The 27493-nt window shown below is 36.6% G+C and overlaps 1 protein-coding gene across 1 annotated transcript; it reads right to left on the bottom strand.

Moving 5' to 3' along the window:
* Positions 1–1557: 1557 nt before the first annotated feature.
* On the bottom strand, positions 1558–27169 carry klhl30 (kelch-like family member 30). Its single transcript, XM_028792264.2, has 8 exons — positions 26909–27169; positions 20649–21469; positions 16154–16328; positions 14210–14296; positions 13976–14131; positions 10976–11164; positions 7331–7476; positions 1558–2152 (listed from the first exon to the last, which is right to left on the bottom strand). The coding sequence occupies exons 2-8, from the start codon at positions 21408–21410 to the stop codon at positions 1904–1906; spliced, it is 1764 nt and encodes a 587-aa protein (XP_028648097.1). The 5' UTR covers positions 21411–21469; positions 26909–27169; the 3' UTR covers positions 1558–1903.
* Between the last annotated feature and the right edge of the window lie 324 nt (positions 27170–27493).

Raw genomic sequence — 27493 nt, 5'->3', positions numbered from 1 at the left:
ATCACCATTCACATAGGTTTCCCAGTGCCTTTCTCCTAAAGGGAAATTTGCACACAAAGATACGAAGGTAAGTCAAAAATTATCCGCGCTCCAGATGTAGAATTTATTTTAATCAACATTCAGAAGACAAATACATCATTTTTCAACATAATCTCCATGCTTTTCAATACACTTTGTCCATCTGTCAACAAGCTTTCGTATTCCCTCATTAAAAAAATGTTTTAGGCTGAGCTGTGAGCCACAAATGCAACGGTCTCTTCACCTCTTCATCAGACGTGAATCTTCGTCCTTGTTGGGCTTCTTTCAGGGGATCAAACAGGAGATAGTCCGATGGGGCAAGATCAGGACTGTAGTGAGGATGCTGTTACATCTCAAAATGAAGTTCTTGCAGAATGTCAATAGTGTTGGCAGCGGTCTGAGGACATGTATTTTCATGCAAGAACACAATGCCCTTGAATAATAGTCCTTTGTGTTTCGTACGAAGTTTAGGCTTCAGCTCTTCAGTGAGAATCTAACTGTAACGAAACTGTTGATTGTTGAACTTTTATCCTGATAATGTTCCAACATTGGCCCTTAAGAATCCCAGAAAACAATTTTCCAGTTGATGGTTGACTTTTGAACTTATTTTTGGTCGGCGATTGAGGATGTTTCCATTCCATACTCTGCTGTTTACTCTCAGGCTCATAGTGATGAATCCATGTCTCGTCACCAGTAATGATACTTTTTAAGAAATTTTCTCCTTCCTTAGTCCAAATTTTGTTTGCAGATATCCAAACGCTTCTGCTTGTGCTCTTCTGTGAGTTGTTTCGGTACCCATCTCGCACAAACATTTTGAAAGTCTCTCATGGATTATTACATAGGCAGAGCCATGGCTGATTACAAATGATTTGCCACATCATCTACTGTCACTCGCCTATTTCACAGAATAATTTCATGTACACGTTCAATGTTGTGATCAGTCGTGGATGTGGATGGGCGTCCAGCTCCTTCTTCATGGCTGACACTTATGCGACCCTCCTTGAACTTCTGTATCCATTCATACACACTTCTTCACAACAAAACACACCCTCAGACCACAACAAACAAATCACTGCACGTTGCTCTTCTTTCGTGCAAATCACAAGTGAGGTAGCCATTGTTTCTCACACTGCAGTTACAAATGATCTGATGTAACATGTTCACACCTGTACAGCAGTGACTGGAGAGACGGGAACCTCATATGGAAAGCACTGATAAGACAGTGCTGCCAACAGAAATTTTAATATAACCGGAGTTAGGATAATTTTTGACTCACCTTCGTATTTATGATGGTCTGTATGACTTGAGCACTCTTGTTTGGTCAGCTGAATCTCTAAATCTGAAGCAAATATGACATTCTGGGAGGCCAACTACAGTTCACTCCATGGAAGAACAGTTGCACAATTTTTGATTGGATGCACCAGAAGATGCTATTTAGAAACTCTGTGGATTCATGTGATAAAGCACAGCCACTTGTATCTCCAATCTTTGGGTTCTGAACCAGCATTAGAAATCCCTATTTGCAACCCCTTTCAGATTTTAGAATATTTTCTTAGACATTACTGTAGTTTTAATGTAAATTGGAACAGTTTTTCTGATTTTCTTGTACATGCTTTTAACTGGTAAGTTCTTTAAGAAAATATTTGTAAATAAAAAACCTGGATACGATGTTAACATTTATAAACATTTGTAACTTTCAATAAAGATGATTAACTGTTTTTCATTAACTTCTTATGTTCAGTCTCATAATTAAAAGGTATCAATAAGCAATACTATTTCAAATATGTTTAGTATACTCCTTGCTCACAATAGGACTGAAGAGAACGGCTGACAGTTGTTTGATGTCCCAAATTTATCAAGGAGTAATACCACTTCGATGTGACCATCAGGAGCTATCCACAGGGAAAGGTTCTTCCCATTTATTAATGTCAATAAAGACTGAACAGGAGCCACTATACATCCAGAGACGTGGCAGGGCACTCTCCACGTGCCAGGCATTGCGAGCAATATCATACACCTCCATTTCGACACGGTACTCCCCATCCATTCCTTTCCAGTGGCCACCAGTGACATAGAGCCTGCTGCCCAGAACCACAAGTTCCCCATTCTCGTGGAGTGTGTGAAGCATCTGCACCTATACAAGAGTGAAAACAAAGGGGAATGAAGCACACTGAAACTGCAACAAATTGTTAACAAGACATATGTAAAGGTATTCAGCCATGCTAGGCACTATTATTAACACTTTTACCAAATTCAGAAGCGAAAGCCTTAAATTTACTTCTTATTTCTGAGTTTCTGTGCTTAAACACAGAAACACTTTGAAATAAAACCGCTGTTTGTATTCTATTCTACCATTTTATGCAAGCATATACATTAAGGAAAGTTATTTACAGCATCAAGTCAGATCCACTGATAATAACAAACACTTGGCCTGTTCTTTGAATATGCTTTACTTTGCTTACATTATCAGTTGTCATTATTTTTCTTTAGGGTTGGGATTGCGATTCACTCTTCCGTGCAGACTCAACTGCATTTGGTCAATTTTATTTTCCACTTTTCCCTCCAATCAAATCCTTGTTTCCGTTGGTATAATTTTTCAGTAACTTTTTCAGTAACCTGAGTTGGCATAAACTCCTTTCTTACAGGCCAAACTAAAGATTTCTATACACTCCTGAAGTCATTTTGCTGTTACAGTTGTTCTTGTCATCAATAAAGATGAAAAAATTAATTTCACAAGTCAAGCCACGTCACTTGCCTCCATTATATTTCAGCTATGGGTGTCATATGCTTTAGATCATCCACATTACTTTTCTTCCTCCACTGTGTCACTTTGGTTGGGGTTTTTCTTTGTCTTGTATGTCTACAACACTTTGATTCAGACCTCCATCTTAGCCTTTCAATATACTTGCCATATAATTGTTTATATAGTTTGTTACCCATCAGACTTTGTCATGACCAGTCATATGAATAATCTTTGTGAATCAACAACCCTTCTTCTTCTTTCAACAGTAGCAACACTTTCTGAAGCTTGTCCACCACAGGACAACCCCCAATATTCGGTGGGAGTTGGATTGTGTGACAACCTTGTCTCCAAACCTGAAAGCATACATTTTTGTTAGGCTTTTCTCTATAAATGTATTGTAATAGTATCGAGATGTCTGGGGTAAGTTAATTGTTAACAGTTTTGAAACATTTGGGAAAGTTTTACGCTGGTCTTGGGTGTCAAATGTAAAGATTTCTCTGTGGTTTCCCACAGAGTTTCTTTTTGACTCACTAAAGAGGCATATATATTTTATTTGAGTTATGTTTGTGTTTGGAAATATTATATCTATCTTAATTGTTATTTCAAAGTATTATAGCCTTATTATTGATTTTGGGATTTGTATTTTATAATCCAATTTTCACTTTTTCCTGTTATATTCCAGTTTTACTATTTAATTCTCTGAGGTATTTCATTGAGTTACTTGATAAATTTAATTTGTTTCATTTTCTAATATTTATTTTTTTCCAATATGTTTGTGCTTAATAAACTAATTCCTATTTAAATATTAAAATGCTAGTCATTTTGAACTTGAATTTCAGTTGGGATTCCCACTTCTGGGAGTTTCTTGTCTTTGTTTGGATTTTTGGTTAACTACAATAGCTTTTCTTGGCCACTTTAGATGTTCCTGAGTTATACGTTCCAGTGTTTTGTTTTTTTTTTTCTATTTTGATTTTTTTTCTGCTCACTTCCCCTAAGGGGTCTCTAACTAAATTCTTTCTTTTTTTTATAATCAAACCACTTGCTTTTTCTTTCTTGGAGTAAATTCTAGTGCTCACGTTACTTTAGGCTTATAAGGAAAGTGTAAGGCTAAATCAAACTCGATACATGTATAGGTGTTTTACATGTGAAAAATTAAGGTAGCAATGTGACCAGAAAGAAGCTCTTAGCACTCAATATATACAGGAGCATGGACGTAAAATGTGTTTTTTCGTGTTAAGGAATATCATACCATGCCCGAAAGAGTGTAAAATTGGTGATTTGGCATATAAGTTGATAATCCTTGTATGTCTTTATTTGTAATGTTAAAGAGTCTGGAAGCTGGACAAACCAGCTTTTTACCCCCAACATTTCATTGATAAAGAAAACATCATCTACATTCTTAAAAATGCTGGTTCTTTAATGACACTTTGTGGTTCTTTACTGGGTTGTGTGGTTCCTCATTGAACCATTGCTGGACAAAGCACCATTCATTCTGAGAAGAGTTCTCTGCATATGAAGCTGGTTGTTTGTGCTTTGAAAAAAATCCTAATATGTAGAAAAAAAAACCAAAGTCTTTAATGTATGGTAGGCTACCTAGTAGGGTACTAGCAGATTAAGAGTTACTGTACATATGTAGCAAGACACCTTTTAAAATCAGCAACCCATTGGTATTTCACAAATCCGTTATCATCTATTCATGATTATTTACTGTATTGAGCCTATTATAGACCTAAATAAATAAGGGTTCATTTTGGAACCCTCATATCGATGGGTCTTTTGGGATCCAAAAATGGTTCCCCTATGGCATCTCTCTGTTGAACTACTCTGGCACCTTTTATTATTAAAAGTGTTGATCAGTTTTAATGTTGAAAAATTTCCTTTCTTTCTTGTTAATTACACTCACACTGTAAAGTAGCTGAACTGGAAATGAAGTTGTGCAGGAGCTGTTTCATTGGTGAATGGCCCAGGTAAGGACAAATAGAATTATTCTATTGATCATTGGAACTCAATTGTGGCTGAAATAGGATTGGATGAACCAGTGGAGTTGCCTACACCCATTGGTCAAGGGGTTTACCAAAAGAAGGCTCGCCCTCTCCCTCAGTCTCTCTCTCTCTCTCTGCCACTATCTTGCCAGGAAGAGAAGACCACCTCTCTCTCTTCCCATTCTTTCATGAAGTGATGACAACTCTGTCTCAGCTATTGTATTGAGACAGGCAGGCTGCCTGAGCCTGTGCAGATAAGGAGCTGACCAAGAAGAATCGCATGCAACTATAACTTATTGGGACACCTAAAACACATTTTCCATTCTCAGGTTATATGGTTTTGGTTTGTAAAGGCACATTCTGTTTGCCTGTGTGGCATTAGTAATAATAAAATGTATTGTCTCTAATACATCGTTAAATATGTAGCTCTGTCTCCTTGATGACTGAGGGCATAGGTATAAAAGATAGTGTAACATATGAAGTCTAAAAGTATTTTGTTAAGGTCTACACAATACAGAGTATAAAGTGAATGGAAAATAGCTTCTCCTAGGACTCTATGACAAGAAAATATCATACCATTTTCTAATCCCATTTAATCCTGAGCAGGGTTGCAGGGGTCTGGAGTCTATCCCAACAAGCCTGTACATGGAATTAATATGTACACACTTCAATATGTGTATGGTATAACAAGGAGTAACAGTGACATAGAATTTATCTTCAGGTTGTAGGCTACACACAAATCAAGTATCAAGAGTACAACCACTTTAATGTTCTTATGAGAACCAAAATATAAACAAAGCAGGACATTCATCACTCTGTTTCATCAATGGCCTTGGTCACTGACCAGTTTGTATCCCCTTCTCAGCGGCAGTGTGCATTCACTCCATTTTCACAGGTGTATGCAGTACATTACCTTTTATGACACTGCCTGATCTGTATAGGAAACATACATTATTTTACAATATTACTGCTCAGTGTTACTTTGGTATTGTGTTTTGCTAGAGCTTATCTCCATTAAATAAATATTTCATCTTTCATTTTCAAACATGACAATTTTAAAACTTTGCAATGTCTTCACAATGTCAAAAAACATAACTCAAGTTTAAGGAATAGGGAGTGAAGTAAGAGTGTGCCATGTGTCCACAGACTCCAAAGTCAGAGGTAGACTAGCTAGACTAGAGTACACTGAATGTTTCTAGAACAATGCAGTACTTTCATAACATTTCAAGAAAGGTAGAGTAGCACACTGCAAATAATACTTCCATAGTAGGAACTCCATCCCAGTGGGTCAAGCAAGCTGGTGGTAAATGCCAAGCTGGACAGTTTGCTATCAATGAAGAAATTGTGGATATTGTTCATTTGCAGAAGAATCTTCACCTGAGCTGTGACTTAAACACAGTTGGGTCATGCAAGAACACAGCTATCTCAGACACAAGTAAATTTACATCAGAATGGCTGGAGAAAGAGAAATTTGCTCAATGATACAATGTGGGTAATCATTGTGAATTGTTCCTCTTCTATTGAATTTCTATTTGAAATTTTCTTGTTAGCGCCATTACTACACTACCAAGAAAGTGACACCTCTCCAACAAAGTACTTATGATGACTTTGTCTGACCATGACTTTGAATTTAATATTATGTTATATTTTAAAAAAAGAGACTTAAAAAATCTATAAATAAAGACTGTACTGTGTACTTTATCTATTACTGGAATATTTGTGTTATGTTACTTCATCTCATGTTAATATCTCACATATTCATTCTTAACTTAATCTATTTCAAATTAGTTTTTTCTTTAACATTTTGTAAAACACTTTGAGCTACATTCTTTGCATAAAAATAAGCTATTGAAAAAATTGTTGTTGTTATAGCTGATCATTGATGCCCAGAAGTTAATTTTTTTAGTAATGCTGTTAAATCGACTTTTTGTTTCCTCTGCTCTGCTGTTAATTGACCTCATATCAGTTATAATATTGATGGTGCTTGATAGTATGTTTCACTGTGTGTGTAATGTAGTTATTTTTCATGTATGTACATGTTGTTTGGTTCTGAAATGTTTCTGTTAATGTATTGTAGATTTTTGCACATGCTCTAAGCCTGTACTCAGTGATAAATGTGGTATAAAAATATATGAAATTGCATTGATTTCTGTAATAACCTCTTCAAGGTCCACAACCAAAAACCCATTGTGATGCATTAAGAACTAATTAAACAAACAGCTCATGCACACAAAAAACACAAACTTTACTGAGCTAAAACACTGCTAACTGCTAAAGAAACTGATTAACTACAGGACACCACTGGTTTTTCGTATTGCTTCTAAAGGTTGTGCAAGCAGCTATTTAATCAAACAGGATTTTTTTCATACTGGATATTTTTTATTGCATAACTTTTTTAATGAACTAATTAACTCCTAAATTATTCATCAAGATCACATCTTGTTTAAAGATCATGGTGCAAAACTTGAAATAATGCAGAAAATAAGACAGGGGGAAGACATTCTTACGCATCACTTTTTATTCAACATCATTAGCCCTGCACTTTAAAAAAATGAAATATATAATGAAGATGATAAAGGCAGCTCACCTTTTGCCACATGTTAGCATCAGGATCATACATGTAGACCTTCTTGGTATTGTCCCCAATCAAGTAGATCACCCCGTCCAAGGATACAGAGCAAGGAGCAGAGAGATATTTGGGGATGAAAGGAGAAGTTATAATACTCCAGCTGTCTGAATTAGAGGAGCAATAAAACAAGATGATAAGCAAAGCAAAGATGGTACTGAATTCAATCTAAAGTCAGATCATCAAGCCGCCCCCTTTCCCATAAGCATAATATAGGCTCTACTCAAGTTAACTCTGGCAAATAGGAGCTTAAATAGTTAAAAAATGATAGTGAAAGGTAAGAGGTGGTCACAATGTGGCATCAGGTGGAAGAAGTGAAAAACTGGTTTGACAACAAGGAATCTTCCCTGTTTCTATATACTTTTTACATTTTTAACGATGCATCCAATAAGACAATAGAAAAACAATTTTGTGTAGGGGCAACTTGTAAATAATGGAAACAATAAAGAAAGTAAAGTCCAGTGGTGAAGCAATGAAGTAATGAACATTTTGAAAGGCAGTCAACATGTCAGAGCACACCTCCTTAATAACTTGTTTATTTTGCTTATATTTTGATTAAACTGGTTAACTCTATAGTTGAATAGGCATGCAAATGGCAGAAATGATGAAATTTACTTCTATTTAAATGTAATTGGGTTGGATTGTAATTTAAGGGTTGTGGCCATGCAAAGCTGGCTATCAACTTTGGTTATAAAAATCAAAACCTAGCTGTGTTCATCTTTGTTGTGAAATATTTTGTGATAAGAGGTCTGTGGTAAAGCATGATTGTAAATAAGTAATCAGGTCCCCTAGTGTGCAGGCTCCGAATGGGTGCAGGTGTATGAATGGCTCCAGGGTTGAATTGGGGGTGCTTGGCTGATTGCATATTCACATGATAATTTGAGTAGACCTGCCAGGTGTCTCACTCTTACCTTGGAGTAGGTGGAGGATAGCAGCTGCACCCAGTTGGGCAGTTTAAAAGGAGTCTGTATGGTAAAAAGGGGGATCAGATCAGGAGGAGAGAGAACAAAGGAGGTTGGAGGTTAAGAAAGAAGAGAGAGACATGACTGTTAGTAGCCCGTGTTGTAAAGAGTCAAGGCAGGTGGTCAGGAGTATGTTCTGGTGAAGCGAGCAGCAGGCCTTTGCTTGAGTGCGAGGCTAGAGAAAAAACGCTCCTTAGAGCAATGAAGGGGAGTAGGAGCGTCCCTGTTTTGTAGCGTCCCCCTTACAGACTCCGACGGACTGGCTGAGGTAGACTCAAATGGGGTTCGGAGCAGAGTCCTGTGGACGCTGACAGACTTGCACTAGGATGCCAAACACAAGATAAGTGGATAGCTGCACCTGTCAGCAGGCTTCTCCTCATGCTACAGGGTCCTGATGGAATAAGCTGAGAAGACACCAGATTTTAAAAAGCAGCATCGGGGCTCATGTCTGTTCTTAGAAGAAGAACCTGCCTGAGTTTTTAACCTTTTTATTGGATTATTGATTAATTATATTGACCTCAACTACAAACTTGATTTGGTGCACTGCACTATTTGGACACTGTTCATTTGAGTTTATATTGTTTTCATAAAAGCACTTAGCCTCTTTTTCACCATTTTCCCAGCTCTTCTCGGTTTACGACTATTGACGATTCTGTATTCAAGTGGCTCCTGAAAGCATGTAGCTGATCTGGACCGTCTTAAACTCAAATGAAATTCTCCAAGTCCCTTACATTTCAGCTAATGCCCACTCCTTTTTACTCTCCTTATGCATATACAGGCCAACCCAATCAGGCTTGGTTCCTGTCTTGTGTGCAATGGCTGAAACACAGCTCTGAATCGTTTCTAATCTGTATTGAAATAAATGGACTGAAGCAGGGATAGATGGATCTTTGTTTTCATTTAGTTAGGTATTGTTTTAAACTATGTAATGGGGTTTCTATGGAGGTATTAAACTAAAGTTTAGTTGATGGTGCAAGAGCATGCATGGAGGTACTGAACTGAACCACTTCATGGAACACAGACAGGAATTAAAACACAATGAGATAAAGTAAAGGTATGCAAATCTGGGTCTACCTTGATTTAGTCAAAATGAATGCCCAGCTTCATAATAATTAAAGGGGAAATATTAAACAAAAGATTTTATAAATGGGTTCAATGTGAATTTTGGCATACAAATGCTTCGTAAAATAGTGTTAAGTATAGTAGTTCTTATGTACATAAGTCTTTGTAGAAGGCTTCATACCTTAAAAATCAATTAAAAAATAAAGCTGTAGTACTGTTTAATGCAGCGGTTCTCAAACTATGGGGCAAGTAACAAAAAAGGGGGCGCGAATGTTGCCATATGTGGCGTAATTTCACTATTCGTAGGGAAATTTTAAACTTGTAGCTGTGTATCGGCAGCAAAAAATATAAGAATAAGTTTTATTAGGGTTTCAAAAAAACATTGGGGGGGGGGGGGGTGTGATTAAAACTGTTATGAAAACTCGGGTCGCACATACTTAAAGGTTGAGAAACGCTGGTTTAATGTATGAGAATACAGAACTAAAAATCAGTTTGTAATACAATATGACATAGCATTTCTCAAAGCACTTTATTTTAATTTAAGGCTGGAGCTTATCCCTGCAGCACTGAGTGCAAAGGCACAAACATCCCTGGACAGGACAGCAGTCCATTGCAGGGCTAAGCACACACACAAATGCTTAAAATTGCCCATCAACCTAACACCCATGTCTTTAGCGATGTGGGTGGAAAGCTCAAAAGAAACCCAAGGAAAACTCCACACAACACCAAGATGTGGGATTTGAAACCAGCATGCTAGTACCATGAGTGGGCAATGCAACTCACTGTGCCACCTATAATGCATTGTATACTACAGCATATGAAGGACAGCACGATGACACAGAAGTAATTGCTACTACCCTCGTAGCTTTGGAGTCCTGGAAATCAGTCCCATCCAGGGTCTACGTGAATTCTGTATGTTCCTGATCGATACATGACAATACTTTAATCTTAACAGACTCCCAGTCCATCATTGGTCATATGTACACACTTTTGAACAGACATGCAAGCAAACACTTAGAAGACTAAAGCTGTGGGTTATCTTAAAAATATGTCTCTGGCAAGCTGCAGGGGAATACTTGAGGAATCCACATAAACCTGAAAGGGAACAGGTTCATTCCTGGAACTCAGACACTCTATAAAGTAGACAGTTTTACTGCTGTACTACTGCGCTACCACATTAAACTAAATTTCTCTAAACGGCGTACAAAACTGAAATAAAGAAGTACACTTTATTGATTGCCAGTCTCAGTGTAATTTTAAATAAACTGTGAAAATGTATGTTTATGATAAACTAAGAGACTGCATTTGTAACTGCACATTTGTCATTATGATTTAATAGTAGACTAACTTGTAGTTCTCCTCTGTTTAAGATTTAAAGGAGATGATTTCAAAAGTTACAATGCATAGTTGTGCTGCTGGTAAACAGGTAATTATAGAGTAATATGCTGTAACTATGGAAACCAAAGCCCAGAATGATTCTATGCTGGACATCAAAGCAGACAAGTGACCAAGTTAGTCTTCTTTTTTTTTTTAAACATACTGTTACCTTCTAAGATAGAAGCAGCACAAAGTGTTGCCTTACCTATGACGGGGTTGTAGCATTGTAGAGTCAGGGCGTTGTACTTAACAGCACACGATCCAATCACGTACAGCTTCCCCATACATCCAGTGGCTGTGAAATTACTGACATACTTTATAGTGGGGTCAGTCAATGACCAGGTATCACTATAAGGGTCATAGTGCTCGACTTCCACATAATCCAGTGTAGTGCCTGAAGCCAGGAGAAAAGAGTTGAAGCACTGGTAAGAATACAGCAATTAGTTCTGTTATGTTTTTAAAAAGTCCATTGGGATGTGTAACTTTCTGTGAGACCTGAGATATACAAATCAGATACTATACCATCAAAATCGATAAGAAAAGTTCACAAATTCTGGAGCTCAGTGTGCACTTTAGGTCCAGGGGTTTTATGGTTCCCCTTCTCCATTTATTTTTCAGTATGGTCTACGTTGGCTTGTTCAGGCTGTGAAACCAGATTCTTGATTTTGGGTCCATTACATCCACCTTTCTTCCTTCACTTGATTGGTCCACATTATAACCACCATGTCTGACCCAGTGATAAAGCTCTCTTTCCTGTCTGTCTTTCTGTGTTTTTGGCTATTGTTTGGGATAGGAGATTTTAAATCAATCCACATATTTTTGCCTTAACTACTTTATGAATAGAATGTCAATGCTAATGTCTGCAAAAGCATTTGTGAAGTCCTCTCCCTGAAGGACTGAACCAGCAAATTACACAAGCAACAAGCACACCTGCTAAATCCAGCTTTCCATGTCACAGACCTAATGAACTGGAAGTTCCATCATAATACAAATTAATTTCTACCCATTCACAATTTCTATTCTACCATCCCTAAACTTTGTTTTTAAAGTTCAGCCTGAATTATTTGTTAGCTTTTTACTTCCATCTGTCCATCTACCTCAATTCAATGGAGGATCACAGGGAGCCACAGTCTATTCTCTGACCATCAGACAAACGTGATCAGTCAACTTTGAATGGGTTGTCAGCCCACTGAATGGCACACCCACACATCTATGTGTTGTGGTACTGCCAGGTTTTCATCAATGGCTCAAGTATTTTTTTAATTTTATTTTATTTTACTTTATGTCTTTCCTTTGTAATTTAAAATGAATTTGTCTTTTCCATTTTTTGAGGTTTATTATTCTTTAAAAATTATTTTATTTATTTATTATGCTTTTTGTTTTCCATTCAGACGATATTTGTTGTTTGAGTTTTATTCCTTGTGCTATGTATGTTGAGCCTGGGAGGTGAGGCCCTTTGGTGTGGTAGCTGGGCGATTGCTCCCAGTTTGATTTAAGAGCCAGCAAATTAGAAGATGGCAGCTGAGGTAATGAAAATTGTTTATGTTTGTTCAGCTCTTCCTGGATTTTGGGGTCACACTTCCATAAGTTCTTTTTTGTTCTGATTGAAGCCTTCCTAACCTGCTCTTGGTTTTGATGCCAAGTTCTTTTTGTAGTTAATGTTAGGTTAAGTAGTCTAGTGCATTAATTGTTGCTTACTTTGACGGTCTAGAGCATTTTTCACTTGTTTTGGTGACTTTTTGTTAACTAGTTTTATAAAACTTGCTTTAAAGCAAACCCATAACTAATCATAACTCGATTATACGGGCCTCATTTGTAAGTTGATTTGGATCAAAGCATTTGCTAAATGAATAAGCTTAATGTAAATGTTACTGGAGTTTGGCTTTGTTTGTTTAGGATTTAGAGAAAAGCCAAGCAAAATGACACCTTTTATTGGCTAACTAAAAAGATTATAATATGCAAGCTTTCGAGGCAACTCAGGCCCTTTCACTTTTGCCCTCTATTTGTTTATTTCTGAATTTGTTTTTTCAAATTTTGCAGATTTTTCTTAAGTGTAACTTTTGCTTTACTTATTCCTATGCCTCTTTTAATTTGCTCTTTTTACTTTTCGGATTGTTGTTATTAAGTACATTAATTATGAATAAAAGTAATAATTTAAGTTCAATTAAAGGTAATGTTACAATTATTAAGACCCAGCAGAAATGCCTGTTAAGGATTTGGCTTCAATTTTTCCATCCATGTGATTTTTCCAGAACCAAATCTTCATCACCCACAGGTGGCAGCATGTGGTCTCAAGAAGAGAGAAATTGGACCATGTTGGATATATTTTAGGAGTGGATGGAGGCTATTTGTTTTCCTTCATCCCATTAACTACTAGTCCATTGTTCCAAACTATATGGCGTAGAACCATGTTTCTCTGTCAAGTGGGGCAGCCTAGCCCTATAAAAGTTATGGAACATTCAAGATATCATTGTCTCGGGATCCAATAAGAGTACTGTGGATTGATAGCACTGAGACTTTTGAATTTCCTGTAAGTGAACACAGGATGGGGGTAAAGCTACCTCAAGGCCAGAGCTGGGAAAGGGCTAGTTGGCAGTAGGAAGAAAGGCCAGAACGGTGAAGCTCCCGAGTATTATTTTGTGGTACTGGACAGGCTGGCACAAAGCATCCAGTCCATTTGGAATTCAGCTAGGCAATAAGAGGCAGTAATATACATTCTTGTTGTTCTTGCTGTGTTTGCACTTTTTTCTCCTTGTACTCGTCTCTCCTTTGTGATTTATGTTTTATAACAATACATATTTTACAAAATATAAGTTTTCTTGATGTTACTTGCTATAGAAGGGCTTAAATTAGAGTGATATCAACATGCCTGCACTACTTTTTTTGTGGAAGGGCAGTACTCAAAAGTTCAAAAGCATATTTTTTATACTGTTTTACAGGAATTGTAGGAGCACACTCTATGGTATTCAGTATATATACACTTTTCTTCTTTTCTTGGTATAATTATATCTTCTCATGTTACAGCAACTTTCAGATAGGTATGTACACCTTGAGTGGTGTTCCTTCACGTATTAAATGTGCTACAAAAATTACAATGACTAGCAGAGAGCAAGACGACACAATGAAAAGAGATGACACCCAAACGTGGACAAATTCTTTTTGAAATCATTCCACTGTAGGGTCACAGCCTCTTCTATCACGTTACCTCCAATTGCGTATATCTCTCCATTCAGAACAGCCGTGACATGGTTGGTTCTTGGTCTCAGCATTGAAGCAACAGTCACCCATTTTCCCTCCTGGCAATCATACTTCCATGTCTGGGCAGTAGACCAGGTATTGTTCCTTGAACCTCTGGAGCCACCTGCAGAAATTGCAATACATTTGTAGCTGTATGACTGTGTTCCCCTTTATTCATATTCATAAAATATTTTTTACACACCTGTAACATAGATATTGTTGTTTAGGGAAACAACTGAGAATCCCCATTTATTGTAGTCTGGAAAATCAGGAATCTGAAACCACTCTCCTAAAAGGTAAAAATAAATAAATAAATTAATTAATTAAAAGAACAAAATATAAAGAACCTTGACTGAGAGAGAGAGGACCTTCAAGTCACGGCTTTAAGTTATTGTACCCATATTGAAATTATGTGTATGTCACTGCACAGCTAATAGTTCATTGATCAAACTGTCTTTCTGTTTTATTTTTAGTCAAAACAAATGTGAAAACTGACTTGCAAACAAGACATTTTGTACTTGACTTAGATCTGTTGACCGGGCAACAACAAGCCTACGAACATACCTTAGGCTTGTAGGAACTTGTACTCGTGTTGCTCCTCCACAGCATTTCTTACTGGTTTTGCTATTAATTTGGTTAATTTAAACACTCCAACAGTTAACAGGTCATCTGTTTCGTAGATGCAAAACTTGATGCAGTTGAATACATGTTTGAGACTATCAAGCCTTAAAATTGTCAACAGCGTTATGCTTGTTAGCTTATGGAATAAATAATCTGATATACAGAAGTCAGGCTATAAAATACAGCTCTGGAAGATTTGGAAGGATTCACTTATGACAGAGAATATGAAATACATTCTCATACAGGGTAATGTGATGTGCTATGCTGTTAAAAGAAACACACTTCTGTTTTTTCAACAAATAACTAGCCATGAACTTGCATAGGCTAAAACCATAATGTACTGCAACTTATTACAATTGCAAATAAACTTGTTTCAAATGAGGGAGTCCTGGCAGCAATAGGTGCAAGATAGAAACTGAACATTGTCAGGGAACCAGAACTCTGGAGAAAATCCCATGTAGACATGGGAAAAACACACAAACTTCAAACAGATAGGAACAGGCCATGGGATTGAAATTTAGGATGCTGATCAGTTTTTCTATTTTTTATTTTCTTTACACTTCAACAATCTTTTATATTGATTACAAATGTGTAATAAAAGAAAAGGCATTGTACCACTTTATCTATCTATGGTTAAAGCTAGTTCCTTTTTCCCTAATTCCTAATTCCTTGGCCCATCATCCTCTCTCTGAAGTTAGCACGTATTTTAAAAAAATCTCAGTCACAGGAAAATATTATAAATTCACTTCTTCTGGACTGAATAACATGTAAAAGTATAGTATAATAATTAGACATTTATAAGGAAAATTGTAATTTTTATTTAAAAAAGTGCTGCAGTGATTAGCATATCTGTCTCATCTGCCTCATAGTAGCTCCTAACATTATTTGAATTATTTTCAAATGTGTTTTCTCCCTCATCCCAAAGACATACATATTAAGTAAAAATAACATCTACTGTACATCTGAGTGGCCCGGTGGTATCGCTGCTGCCTCACATTAAAGAGACCAGGGATTGCTTCCCGGGTCCTTCCTGCATGGACTTTGCATGTTTTCCTGTGTGGGTTTTCTCCGGGTGCTCCAGTTTCCTCCCCCAGTTCATAGACATGCAGGTTAGGTGAATGTGATGATTTGCAAATCATGTAAATTCTATGTTTAATTAAAAATAGAACAATTGTGAGAAATTCAAAATGAGCATATATTTTTCATAAAACAATAACATTTTTTGGTTTCAACATTTGATATGTCTTCTTTGTTCAATTTCTAATTACATATGGGTTTAAATGATTTTCAAACCAATGCATTTTGTTTTTATTTACATTTTACAAAGTGTCCCAACATTTATGGAAATGGGTCTGTAAAAAACACTTTTTCCTTGCTTTCATAACTAATTAATACAACCACTTTAAACACATAAATTAAGAATAAAAAAATGATAACGCACTCCTCATGGTAGTTTACTATACTGATTATATTTTTTAACTAACAAAAAATAAACCTTTATTGCTTTGCTGTATATTATACCTACTTGTTCGTGGGTTGTAAAATGCACAGTTTTTTGTAGTAGCTCTTGGATCATTTCCACCTCCTTCTTCTTCTTCCTCCTCTTCCTCTTCATCATCAAGAGAGCGCCCCCCTATCACTACAAGTACCTCTTGCTGGCTGCTTCCTGTCTTCATCATAGGCCTTTCTTCCATTGCAGTCTATAAACAAAAACACATTTACATTCAGAATCACGTGCTTAGTAAACATTTGTGGACCTCAAGAATTACCAGTTGAAACTCCACCTGTGTCAAGACAGACGGATTCCAGGAGCTACATGAACGATAACTTCATGAAAAAAAATGCTTAGATGCTTCAGTCGAACCTTGCTGTGTTTCCTGGAGTTAGACAAGCTGCTTTCAAGGTTAAATAGCAAGCTACTAGAAAGTACTTCTCCATGCAGGCTGATATTAGGTCATTCTTTGCTTGAGAGTTGCCCAATTGCTGTTTATGTGTTTAATATGTTTTCCCATTTGTACTTTTTACTATTTATTTATTTATGTTTGTTCTCCTTGCTTTTATAATAATAGTTTAACAATTTTTTACCGATGTGTTTTGAGCTACTGGACACCTGAATTTCTCTGAGGGGATGAATAAAGTATCTATCTATCTATCTATCTATCTATCTATCTATCTATCTATCTATCTATCTATCTATCTATCTATCTATCTATCTATCTATCTATCTATCTATCTATCTATCTATCTATCTATCTATCTATCTATCTATCTATCTATCATAGTTAAGACAAAGGACGTTAAGTCTGTTTCATTTTTTTTTGTATCACTGTAAATATCTGCATATACATCAGGATTGGGGAATTTGGGGTGTATGTGTGTAATATTTAATCCTCTTCTAATATATTCATATTACACCTACTGAACCTTTATCTTTGACTAATTTATCTGTTTTGTCTTTCAACTGGGGAGCTGGAGTGGTGAGCAGGTAATAAACTAAAGGATAAGTACGGGTTGGAGTGACTGAGTCTGGACTTCACTTCAGCACAGTCGGAGTGTGTAACTTGATGCCATCTGAGCGTGAGCATGGTTGTTACAACTGTATCTCACCACAGAGAGGTGTCAAGGATGTGTAGTACTTTTCAAATGTCTGGCCCTACATCAGATCATGCCATTAATTCCTACATTCCTACTCAGTCCATTAACTCTGCCAGCCAACACACAGGTACCTGCAAACATACATGTTGGTTATCTGGGTTGCCATTAAGGGGTGCTGCTCAGTATGAGCAACTGGTTCAGTCATGTTGCTGCTGCCAAAAAACAAACTTTAGAGTCTTAGGGTAGTAATCTGTTACTAGGTAATAAAGGATGGTTGAATGAAGATGAAGAATGATAATAAGCCTGGAGCTACCAACAATGCAGTTACCACAGGACTAAATCTGCAATACTTGTCCACTATAACACCCATTTGATGAATGAGAAGTAGTTGGTGTCCAACCCAACAAAGTGAGCTCTAATGAAAGTTATGCAAAACCACACATGTAACTCACTACAATAAGGCAGATAAATACATGGAGAAATTATACTGATGTTTTCTTTTAAACATAGTGTAAAGCCAATGACTTTCTTCGAGTCACTTATGTGTGTTTACACATGTGTACCTTACCCCATTAAATTTGTTTTTACTTACCCTTTCAGTAAGATTAGGGTGAAATTGGTTTTTGCTATAATTGCTGATCATTAAACTGAAAGTTCTGTTTAATTCCTTTCCAGCAGAAACTGACAGTTTTGAAATGACTTATGAATTCTGGGATAGGGTTAATTGATTAAGTACTTTTTGTTAATGTGCCAATTCATATGTCCCTGCTGTCTTTCCTTAGTTGTGATTTGTTACACAGCTGCAGTCTATGCAATGCAAGAGTAGTTAATGGCTGACAGACCAGACAATAAAGTGGCAACATGAAGTAATTCCAGTCAGTACAATATTTATTTGTTAACCCCGTAAATCATTTTTGGAATGTACTGTAGCAACAAAAAACATTTTTTCCTCTGAAACTCAAAGATAGTATAGTGGAAGAGATCTTTTTGCCTTGTTTATGTACAGGTGGAGTGGTGGCTCTGAGGCTAAGGATTTGCAACGGTTCAAATCCTGTAAATGCCAAAAGGGACTCTTCTCTGTTGGGCCCTTGAGCAAGGCCTTTAACCTGCAATTGCTCTGCCCTGAGTATGATGTTAATCTGCATCCAGCCCTGCATGTAGGCCCTCCAATCTGCAGGGATTACCAGACACCATAAAAAAACCTTACATTGGTTCTATTCCATCTGAACTAGTGTGGTGCTGAAGTGTCACCCATTGCATATGCTGCACTCGGGTCCTAAACTAGGATCCTGAGATGGTTTGTCATGTGGTGGGTGTGGCAAAGCGCTGTATCAGGGTGTGCTCCAAACCTCGATGTAACTAAAATCAGTTATTCAGAGTAGGTGCCCTTAAAATATTGAATTGCAATATGTTATGAAAAGGATTATTTTGTTAATTATTCTCCATTTCTGGGGTAAATATCTATGAAATCACTTTTTACTTAGGTTTGTGAGGTCAGAGAATCTTTTGTATTGAACGCAAGTTTCCGTACCTTATTTAGATTTTATACTTTCATTTAGGGCTGTTTCCATTGCCGTTTTGGTTACTTCAGGTCTTGCTATTATGTCTTCTTGTCTCTAGGGACATTTTGTGTTGGGGGCGAGATTACTGAAAAACCTGAAACCTGAAAACTAATTTGTGCTGGACAAAAGGTCGCCTGATGTAGTGCTCAGCAATTTAAGTTCACAGATAAACTCTTACATGCTTTTGTGCTATTAAACTTATTCTTTTTCTCCTGATTAGCCTCATTAAAACCACTCTGCTTACTAAAATCAGAATATAATAAACCCAAAAAAATCTTCCAATTTCAAAGTCAGTTTGTTAGAAGTGTTCCCTTTCATTACCAAAGTCAGTTGAGTGGATGTGCTGCTCTTCCTTATATTAAAGGTAATTATGTGGTTGGAAAATGTCTCCTAAATAACTACAATCACACATCTAGGAAGCTATTATTCTACTAATTTTTGAGAACATATACATTTATGACATGTTCTCTTGGTATATTTAAAATAAATCAATAATAATGCTCATGGAAATGATTTTTGGGGGAAATTTCTTTGTTTCTGATATTAAACAAAAAAGGTTTGGTGAAGTAATTTTCTAATAACCAACCTTAATTTATATGAGTGTGTAATTTGTATTTACCATCCATAAATAGAGAAGATGATCTTTTTATTTCTGTTAGCACTTTTTAGGATTTAAGGATATTTAAATTGGAAGATCTGGTCTTGTTTTGATGGGGAACATCAGTAAGCAAGTGTTGTAATCTGGGCTTTCTTTTGTTCTGTTCTCATCACTGCACATTTTGTATTTAGCTTCTCTCAAAAAATGAAAAAGTGCATTTTGTAGTTTATTTTGATTTTGAATTTCATTTCTATGTATTAGGCTTTAACAATCAACACTTTTGACCACTCCCTCTGGGATTCAGACATTTTTGTCTGTCCCTGATCTCGACTCTATTTTGTCCTGTCTACTGGCTCTTTTCTGTAATTTATGGGAAACTTGAACTACACTTTCATTATTAATTTAATGTTTTGTATCTTTGACTACATGTCGGTATTACATCTCTATTGTGTTTGCTTCCCTTGATTCTCAGTTTAGACTTATTCATTTTTGCCATATCCTCTTTAGTTTCTTTTCCTGGTCACAATATCTCTTGATTTTGCTCAGTCTCAGTCAGATTATTACAGGAAGATATTCTCTTTAGACACCAGCGGAGTCCAATAGGACCAAAAGTCATGGACCAAAGAAAAATTGTATGTAAAAACTCCCAAAATGCAAAGCAAAAACAATACTCAAATGTATGTAGCCAGAGGCAATTCTAGGGACTCTCGTGGCCCTGGGCAAAAAATAACTCAATGGAGTTTTTGTTTCAACTCAATGTCTCTTGCAGATTTGTCATTATAATGAGCACCTATGTAAATGACAGCCTTCAGGGGGTAATTTCTTAGTCTATACGTTAGTTCAAAGAGCAAGGAAAGTTATAATTCTTAAACTGCAGTAATCTAAAATCTTGGAAAACCTGGAAGTGCACAACCGTCACCCTTTATACCATCACAATAATGACGTCACACATTGTGCATTGGCCTTCCCATAATAGCAACTATAAATAATAAAACTCCCAAAATACCTCCTTCTGTAAAAAAAAAACCAAAAAGTCAGAACAGGATGACGTGAAGTATTTCAATACAACAGGTGAAAAACAAGAGCAAAAAATCTTCAGTGGAAAAACACTTAAAAGCATAAAAACAATGTGTCCAATAATAAATAACAGATTTAATATAAAACACAAATAATTATGATTCATAGAGCTTTTAACTCTCAACTGTAGAGTGTAAACCAAGAACTAGGTGAACAACAAAGCATGTGCATTTTATCCTTTTGCTTACCCTTCTTACAGTTTCCGCACAGTTGGATGAATCCTGGACAAGTTTGTCATTTAGCAGAGTAGTGGTGATGTAGTCCTCTGACAGGAGGGAGAGGTGTGCCAGTCCTAAGAGCTCAGGAAGGAAATGAGAGCGCAGTGACTCTTGGTATCTCACCCATCGAAGAGCTGCTTCGACTCTCACTTGTTCCTCCCGTATTTGAAGCCTCTTGTCCCTGAGGAGAGATGTGAGCTTCTCTTTGTCTAACAGTAGGAATTCCTCACCCTGAGCCACTGCCCCAAAATTCTCCAATAGGAAGCTATGTGCTTTAGCAACAATCTCTGGGCACCCATGGGTCTCTGCAAACTGTAGAATTCCAAGACAGTTGGAGGCATCAATCTGGTGTTGAAGATATCGACTGCAGACAGTACGTGCTGTAACAAACTGAAGCTGACTCGAAGTGCGTATCAGTTTCTCGACATTGTCCTGGTTGATGGTTAGCTTGCCAGTATATGCAAAATCTATCAATGTATCCAGGACCTCTGCATCCACATCATGCAGTTCTACACGAGCAGAAATGCTCTCCACAAAGTCTCCTGAGAACATACTGTTGAAATAAAGGCTACAGAGTGCAAGCACACTGCGATGGCAGTGAAACTCCCGACCAGATACGCTCAGAGTGACATCCGAAAACTTTGGGTTTGAGCGCAGGGAACAAAGCCCCTCAAGTATACTCTGAGAATGGGAAGGAAGGCAAAACTCCAGATCGTCCACATTGCGTACCATTTTGTCCTTTAAAGAAGGTTGGTGTACTTTCTTACTGTTGACACTTCAAAGTAGGATATCTGTAAAGTGAAATAAAACATAAAATTATTTATTAAACCAGCAAAGCAATTGCAAACACAGCTCTTCATACACTTTCTATATGTTGTATAGATGGTATTATTGTAACATGATAATAATGTTGACCTCTTGTTTTAAATGGTTTTACAATTTTATGCATCCTTTGGCAATATATGAATACTTCTGGTTAAACGTTTGCTTGAGGGTATACATTGTCAAGGATATACACTTAGGAAGCATTTTCAGGGCTCTCTTAAGGTAAGTAATACCACTCCTAGGCAAGAGGGGTTGCTGTTGTTAATACTTTCCCTGTTACCATCTTCAGCTCAGAAGGACATCAGCTGGAAGACATTCTACCTCACTTACTAACCCGTTCCAGAAGCACTACCCCTTCCAGGAGGCTCCTATACAATCACCTCAGCTTCTGGAAGCAGGGGTTCAGTTTGAACCCTGGTAAAGATAGAGCTAGTTCTCTTTTTTGAAGAACCTGTGTTGATTACAGCAAAGACATTGACTTCCAACCTATTGTTGTTCTCTTTCAATTATTTTCATTTACTTTACCTTTATTAAACAGGGAACACAAGACTGGGCCCCAAACTCATTGTGCTTTCCGCGTTTGTTTTATTACAACATGTGAGGCATGGCTAGATCAAGTAACCATTATTAAATTTGACACCATTATTATAGTCCTGAAATGTTTGAAACATTCAGATTTTGAATAAAGTTGGTTTACTGGAACTTTCTGTTTCCTCAGATTATTTAGGAATTATAGGCAGAATAGAAAAATGGAAGATTATTCTTGCCAAAATTAAATGCAATCCAACATGTTAACTGCATTGCAATGTAAAGCATATGAACATGATGCATTTCATTTTGGCACAGTCTTAACATATTATAAATAACATATATATAGGCCTAATTAAAAATACATCAAACAAATCATCAACTGCTTTTCACTATGCCACACAATGTTCATGTTAATTTAAAAAAGTTAAAAGTTCATAACTGAAGGTAAAACAAACATATTACATGGTTTAGCGGCTACTCTGAGTGTATGCATTTCAATTCAAGACCACATGTTAAACATGTCAAAACTGAACATATTCAAACTGAACGTATTCAAAGGATCAATCATCTCTTGTGCTTTCATCATCTCCATGATAGAAATTGTTTGCTACATACAGACTAATGCATAAAGAAAAAAAATAATGAAAATTTCCTTTACACAACAAACTAGCAACTGTATACAAAATATCACCAAAATGGCAGCACGAAAAAAGAAGGTGGCAACATAAAATAATCGTAACATTTAAAAATTGGCAAAATAAGAACAGAATGGATTTTTTACAGTTCAAAAGTCCTATTAAGAAGAAAAAACTAAGAAAAACAATTAGCAATGTCTAGCAAAAATTAAAAAACCATGACGATTTGGTACCACTTCAGTTTATGCACTGCAGAAATGCATCTATTACTGATTTACTACTCTGTAACTGCCAACATGCATCTATTACTCATTTCCTTTTATGTAATAAGACCTTAACAAAGGCTTCTTTTGGTCTCCATAAGTCATATAAAACATCAGTAAAGTGTTTATTCATCTCTGCAATGTGACCTACTAACAGCACTTCACTGAGGTGTTTTAACTGAGACACATATTTATTACAAGACCTGTGAATCCTTCATAATTTCCTTACCATCATGTCATGAATAATCAACCTACTGAGGTTTTATAAGTGCTATGAAGACCAAACGAAGCCTTTGTTAAAGTCTTATTACATAAAAGGAAATGAGTAATAGATGCATGTTGGCAGTACCTAAACTAAAGTGGCACCAGCAGGGCCGGATTTTCCTATAGGCTAACTAGGCTTCAGCCTAGGGCCTCAAGATCAAGAGGGGCCTACATTCAAATTGTTAGCAAAATTTTATTATCTCTCATGTAATTTACAAACTTAAAAATGGAAGGTGAAAGGGCCTCATAAGTGGAATAGCCTAGGGCCTCTTTTCATATAAATCCGTCCCTGGGTACCAGTGACTTTATTAAATGAGGTAGCTCATGGTTTCTTAACCACCCTTGTGGCTTAAGGCATCCTTTTCAAAAAACAAACAGAATTACGTAATTTGAATGATTTGCAAGGCAGGAATAAAATAATTAACATTTCAATTGGATAAACATTAGATGTTCTTTTAATCTAACCAAAGGTATAAGTATCTTTAAAGTATGTGTGTTTTAATGATTAGCAAGACATAACAAAGTATAATAAAATGTGAATGTACCAGCAACATAGCAGTAGGCTAGATCCTGGAAACCAGAGAAGCTATTCTGTCATGACTGTGAGTGAATCCAACAGTACAAGACACAGAGCTACAGCTTTAGTATGCTTTATCTTACTTTCCAGGACAATGTCAGACCTCAAATTTCTCCCATTCCGATGAGGTTGTAGTCTTATGACAGAATTATGACAGAAGATGACTTAGCCTGCTGTGATTACCCAGCAACATTTTTCAAAACAGTATTTTAGTGTGAAAAATTATTGTGAAATGCTGGCAGTTTTTTAAAGTGTAGATGAATACATTAAAACACATGCTCTTCAATATACGCAATTTAATTCAGGTATTTTATATATATTAGGGGGCTTCGCTCGCCAACCCCCGTGTTTGGTTCTCCGGATACACACTTTTAAGATTTTTTTTTCTTTGAATTGTTGCTATTTCATTAGTTTCACTTTTATTTCAAAACTTCTGTAAAAACAATATTTGTAATCTTGTGAGTCCCAATATGCTGAATCTTTTTAATGAGGTCAGGACAGGTTTCTCTGTTTGGAATTTCAGCACAGACAAAACGATCTACATCATCAGCAGTTAATAATTTTTTTTTACAAAGTAACAAAGTAAGTAGAGTTCTGCATTGGACTCCTGTCTGTAAAGTTGTGCTAATTTTCTCTCACAGTTCCAAAAGTACATGGGGTTACCAAGGTGATACCTCAGCTTTTGTCTAGGTTTTTGTACAAGTGCTAGACAGAACATTTTTGACTCCTGGGATAAATGTAGCTTTTTAAATAAGCAGACAGATAAATATATATACATGAACAAAGTAACCAATAAATGCATGTGCGGTAAACTCCGTTTTTGAAATTTTCAGGATACTTTATTTGTCACATGCATAGTTATACAGGACAACACGCAGTGAAATGCATCCTGATCCGCTTATCAAAAACTGTGCAATGTTAGAAGAATATCAGTTAGATTAACAAAAAGTCATAGATTGAAAGATAACAGTATAGTAGAACATAATAAATAAGTAAAATTATGTGAATAAAGTAGAATTAAGTGTTAAGGTGCAATAGTGTAGTAATTATTGTGCAAAACCAAAGTTAGACTGGTGCATAGTTAAATGAGGCAGTTTGTTTGTTTGCGCTACTGCGATCTTTACTTTTTTATATTTTCTAATTTTCCTACTTTCATATTTGTTAACTTTCTCCACGTTTTTTTTTTTTTTTTTTTGAGCCTTTCTAATTTCACTGGTTTCATAGTCTCTAACCTGCTCTGCATATGTTTAGCACCATCGTTTGTAAACGTCTTTATGAAGTTCTACTTTGTCTTTTACTCACTGTCATTTAATTCTGAGCTGGATTGGATGTGCTTTTTTTTCAAATCCACTTGTTCCGGGCTGATAATTACTTTCCTTATTTTCTGAATTTGCACCTCGATTATTCTTTTTTGCTCTTTTTTCTGTCCAACGCATTTGAGTCTCTTTTCTCCGCGCTGCTTTCTTCTTCGCTTATATGTCGACATTTAATTTATAACGTACTGTCCTTATACGTTTTATATGCGCTGAGAGCCCTGGATCTGTGTGTGCTCAAATCCTTCACAAGACTGAATGCTTTGCTGCCTATTGTCCTATTTGATAGAATTGTAAGTAGGGTGTGACTTTGGTCTCGCGGGTCTTTAAAATGATTCCCGAGAAGATCACATATCGTAGACTTGCTTTTTGCTTTCCAGGACAGGATTTCTTTTTATAATAGGTAGATTTATTAGCCGATTATATATTACTAGCTGTGTGCTATTTGTCTAGGACGGGTTGTAATTTAAGTTGTCAGCGTAAACGTCAGCATTAATGTTCGCTGTGTAATTGTAGACCACAAAGTCTCACAACACCCCAACATCACAAAGCAGCCATCGCATTACCCTATGGTTACGGTTAGGGCCCCATTAAAATATGGCTAAGATTAGAGTTGTGGGAGGCCTATTTGACTGAAAGGGTGCTTCATGACTGACATTGTGGGCATTACCTGACCTACGTCATAATAATTCTAATAATAATTCTTTGCATTTATATAGTGCTTTTCTTACTACTGAAAGCGCTCAGCAATTGCAGGTTAAGGGTCTTGCTCAAGGGCCCAACAGAGCAGATTCCCTATTGGCATTTCCGGGATTGAAACCGACAACCTTCTGATTGCCAGTGCAGATCCTTAGCCACAGAGCCGCCACTCCACCACAGGTATTGCAGGCTGCAGTTAGACCCATCTTTTAGCGTTTGCAGTGTGCCACGCAATGGATATGTCTCTGTTATATGCCATTTGGTATAGGATTCGTAAAAGCAGTGTTAATGTAAGTGATGTGCCACCTGTTGGAATGATAAATGCAAGGAGTTTTGATTACTAAAAATGTTGTACCATTTTTAGGAATGACAGAGGGCATAGCAACTAGATAGATAAACAGACATACATTTATCCTTTTATTAAGATGGATTTGCAAATGAGAAGAAATTCTTCCTTACATTGCCCTAATCGACTGATTGCTTTTACACTTATACTTTTTGAAAGTCTTCAGTTGACAACACAATCTGTAAATTAGCTTAAATAAGAACTTAATTTTAGACAGCATTTTGGTATAGCAATCTGTGTGAAAGTGGACCTAATTTGTTTAGTAAAATACTTTACCTTACTGCTTACACTAAAAGTTCCAGAAATGTTTGTTTGAATGCTTATTTTTAAAATTGTTTTGTAACATGCCTTCCCTTAAAATGTATTATACTACACAAGGACTGAATAATATTATACTTGGACAGATTAATTAATTTAATTTTTTTAAAATTGTATATAGCTTTAACTTTCAAAATTTTTGATCAAACAACAAACCTCAGCAAAACACTCTAAAACAGAAAACTTTCAGATTTCACTATCCTTTAGCAGTACGCATTTTGTTTGCCTAAACCAATCCATCCACACATTTCCAGCTCCTCAAGTGATGCTAAATAAGCACACAGCAGTGCTGCTCCTTCTCCATTCAGCACTTTCCAGCTCAGTTTAACCACAGTGAGCAAGTTTAAGTTGATGTAACTCTGAAGGCACACAGTATATTAAGTTACTGTAGAGAGCTGGTTAGCTTTCTCGGCACGACCAGTCGACCAACATAAGATTGTTAATACACACAGCACCTACCTAGTCTGAAGGCTGCTTCATATTTGAAGATATACTTGATGTCAGGAGAGAAACAGACAACGACTGTGCAAGTGGAATCTGCTTGATGAGGAACAACCGCCTGATCTGACGCACTTGGTCAACGTCTGCTTCTTGCAAACTATTTTTAGACCTTTCCAGGGTCAGAGGATTGAAATCAGCCTCCAAAAGCAGGGTCAGATTCAGCAGCTGCTCCTAAAGTGACAAACCTAATCTCTAAAGGCTCTTTCTCTCGCTTTTGTGCTTTCTGTGTTCTAGTCAGCAGAGCTTCTCTAGTCATCTAGAAATATCATGTTAGATCCCAAAAAAAAAATCAAAAACCTTAGGCTAAGCTTTTATAATTTATTCATTTGTTTTCTGTGAAACCTGTTCATCCCCAGTGTGATATTTAGTTACAATTTTGTCCTCTAATGTCCTGTGACTCATTGTGACATAATTGCTCTTTGGCCTCCTTTTAAACATGTCGGTTTATAAATATTTGAATGTAAATATTACTAAAGATACTACAATTTCTCATCAGAATGACTACACGGTGCAGACAGAATAAAATGGGCCAGTTTGTTTAGT

Source organism: Erpetoichthys calabaricus, chromosome 2, assembly GCF_900747795.2.
Source record: "Erpetoichthys calabaricus chromosome 2, fErpCal1.3, whole genome shotgun sequence".
Classification (NCBI taxonomy): domain Eukaryota; kingdom Metazoa; phylum Chordata; class Cladistia; order Polypteriformes; family Polypteridae; genus Erpetoichthys; species Erpetoichthys calabaricus.
This window is presented reverse-complemented; position numbering and strand designations above follow the sequence as displayed.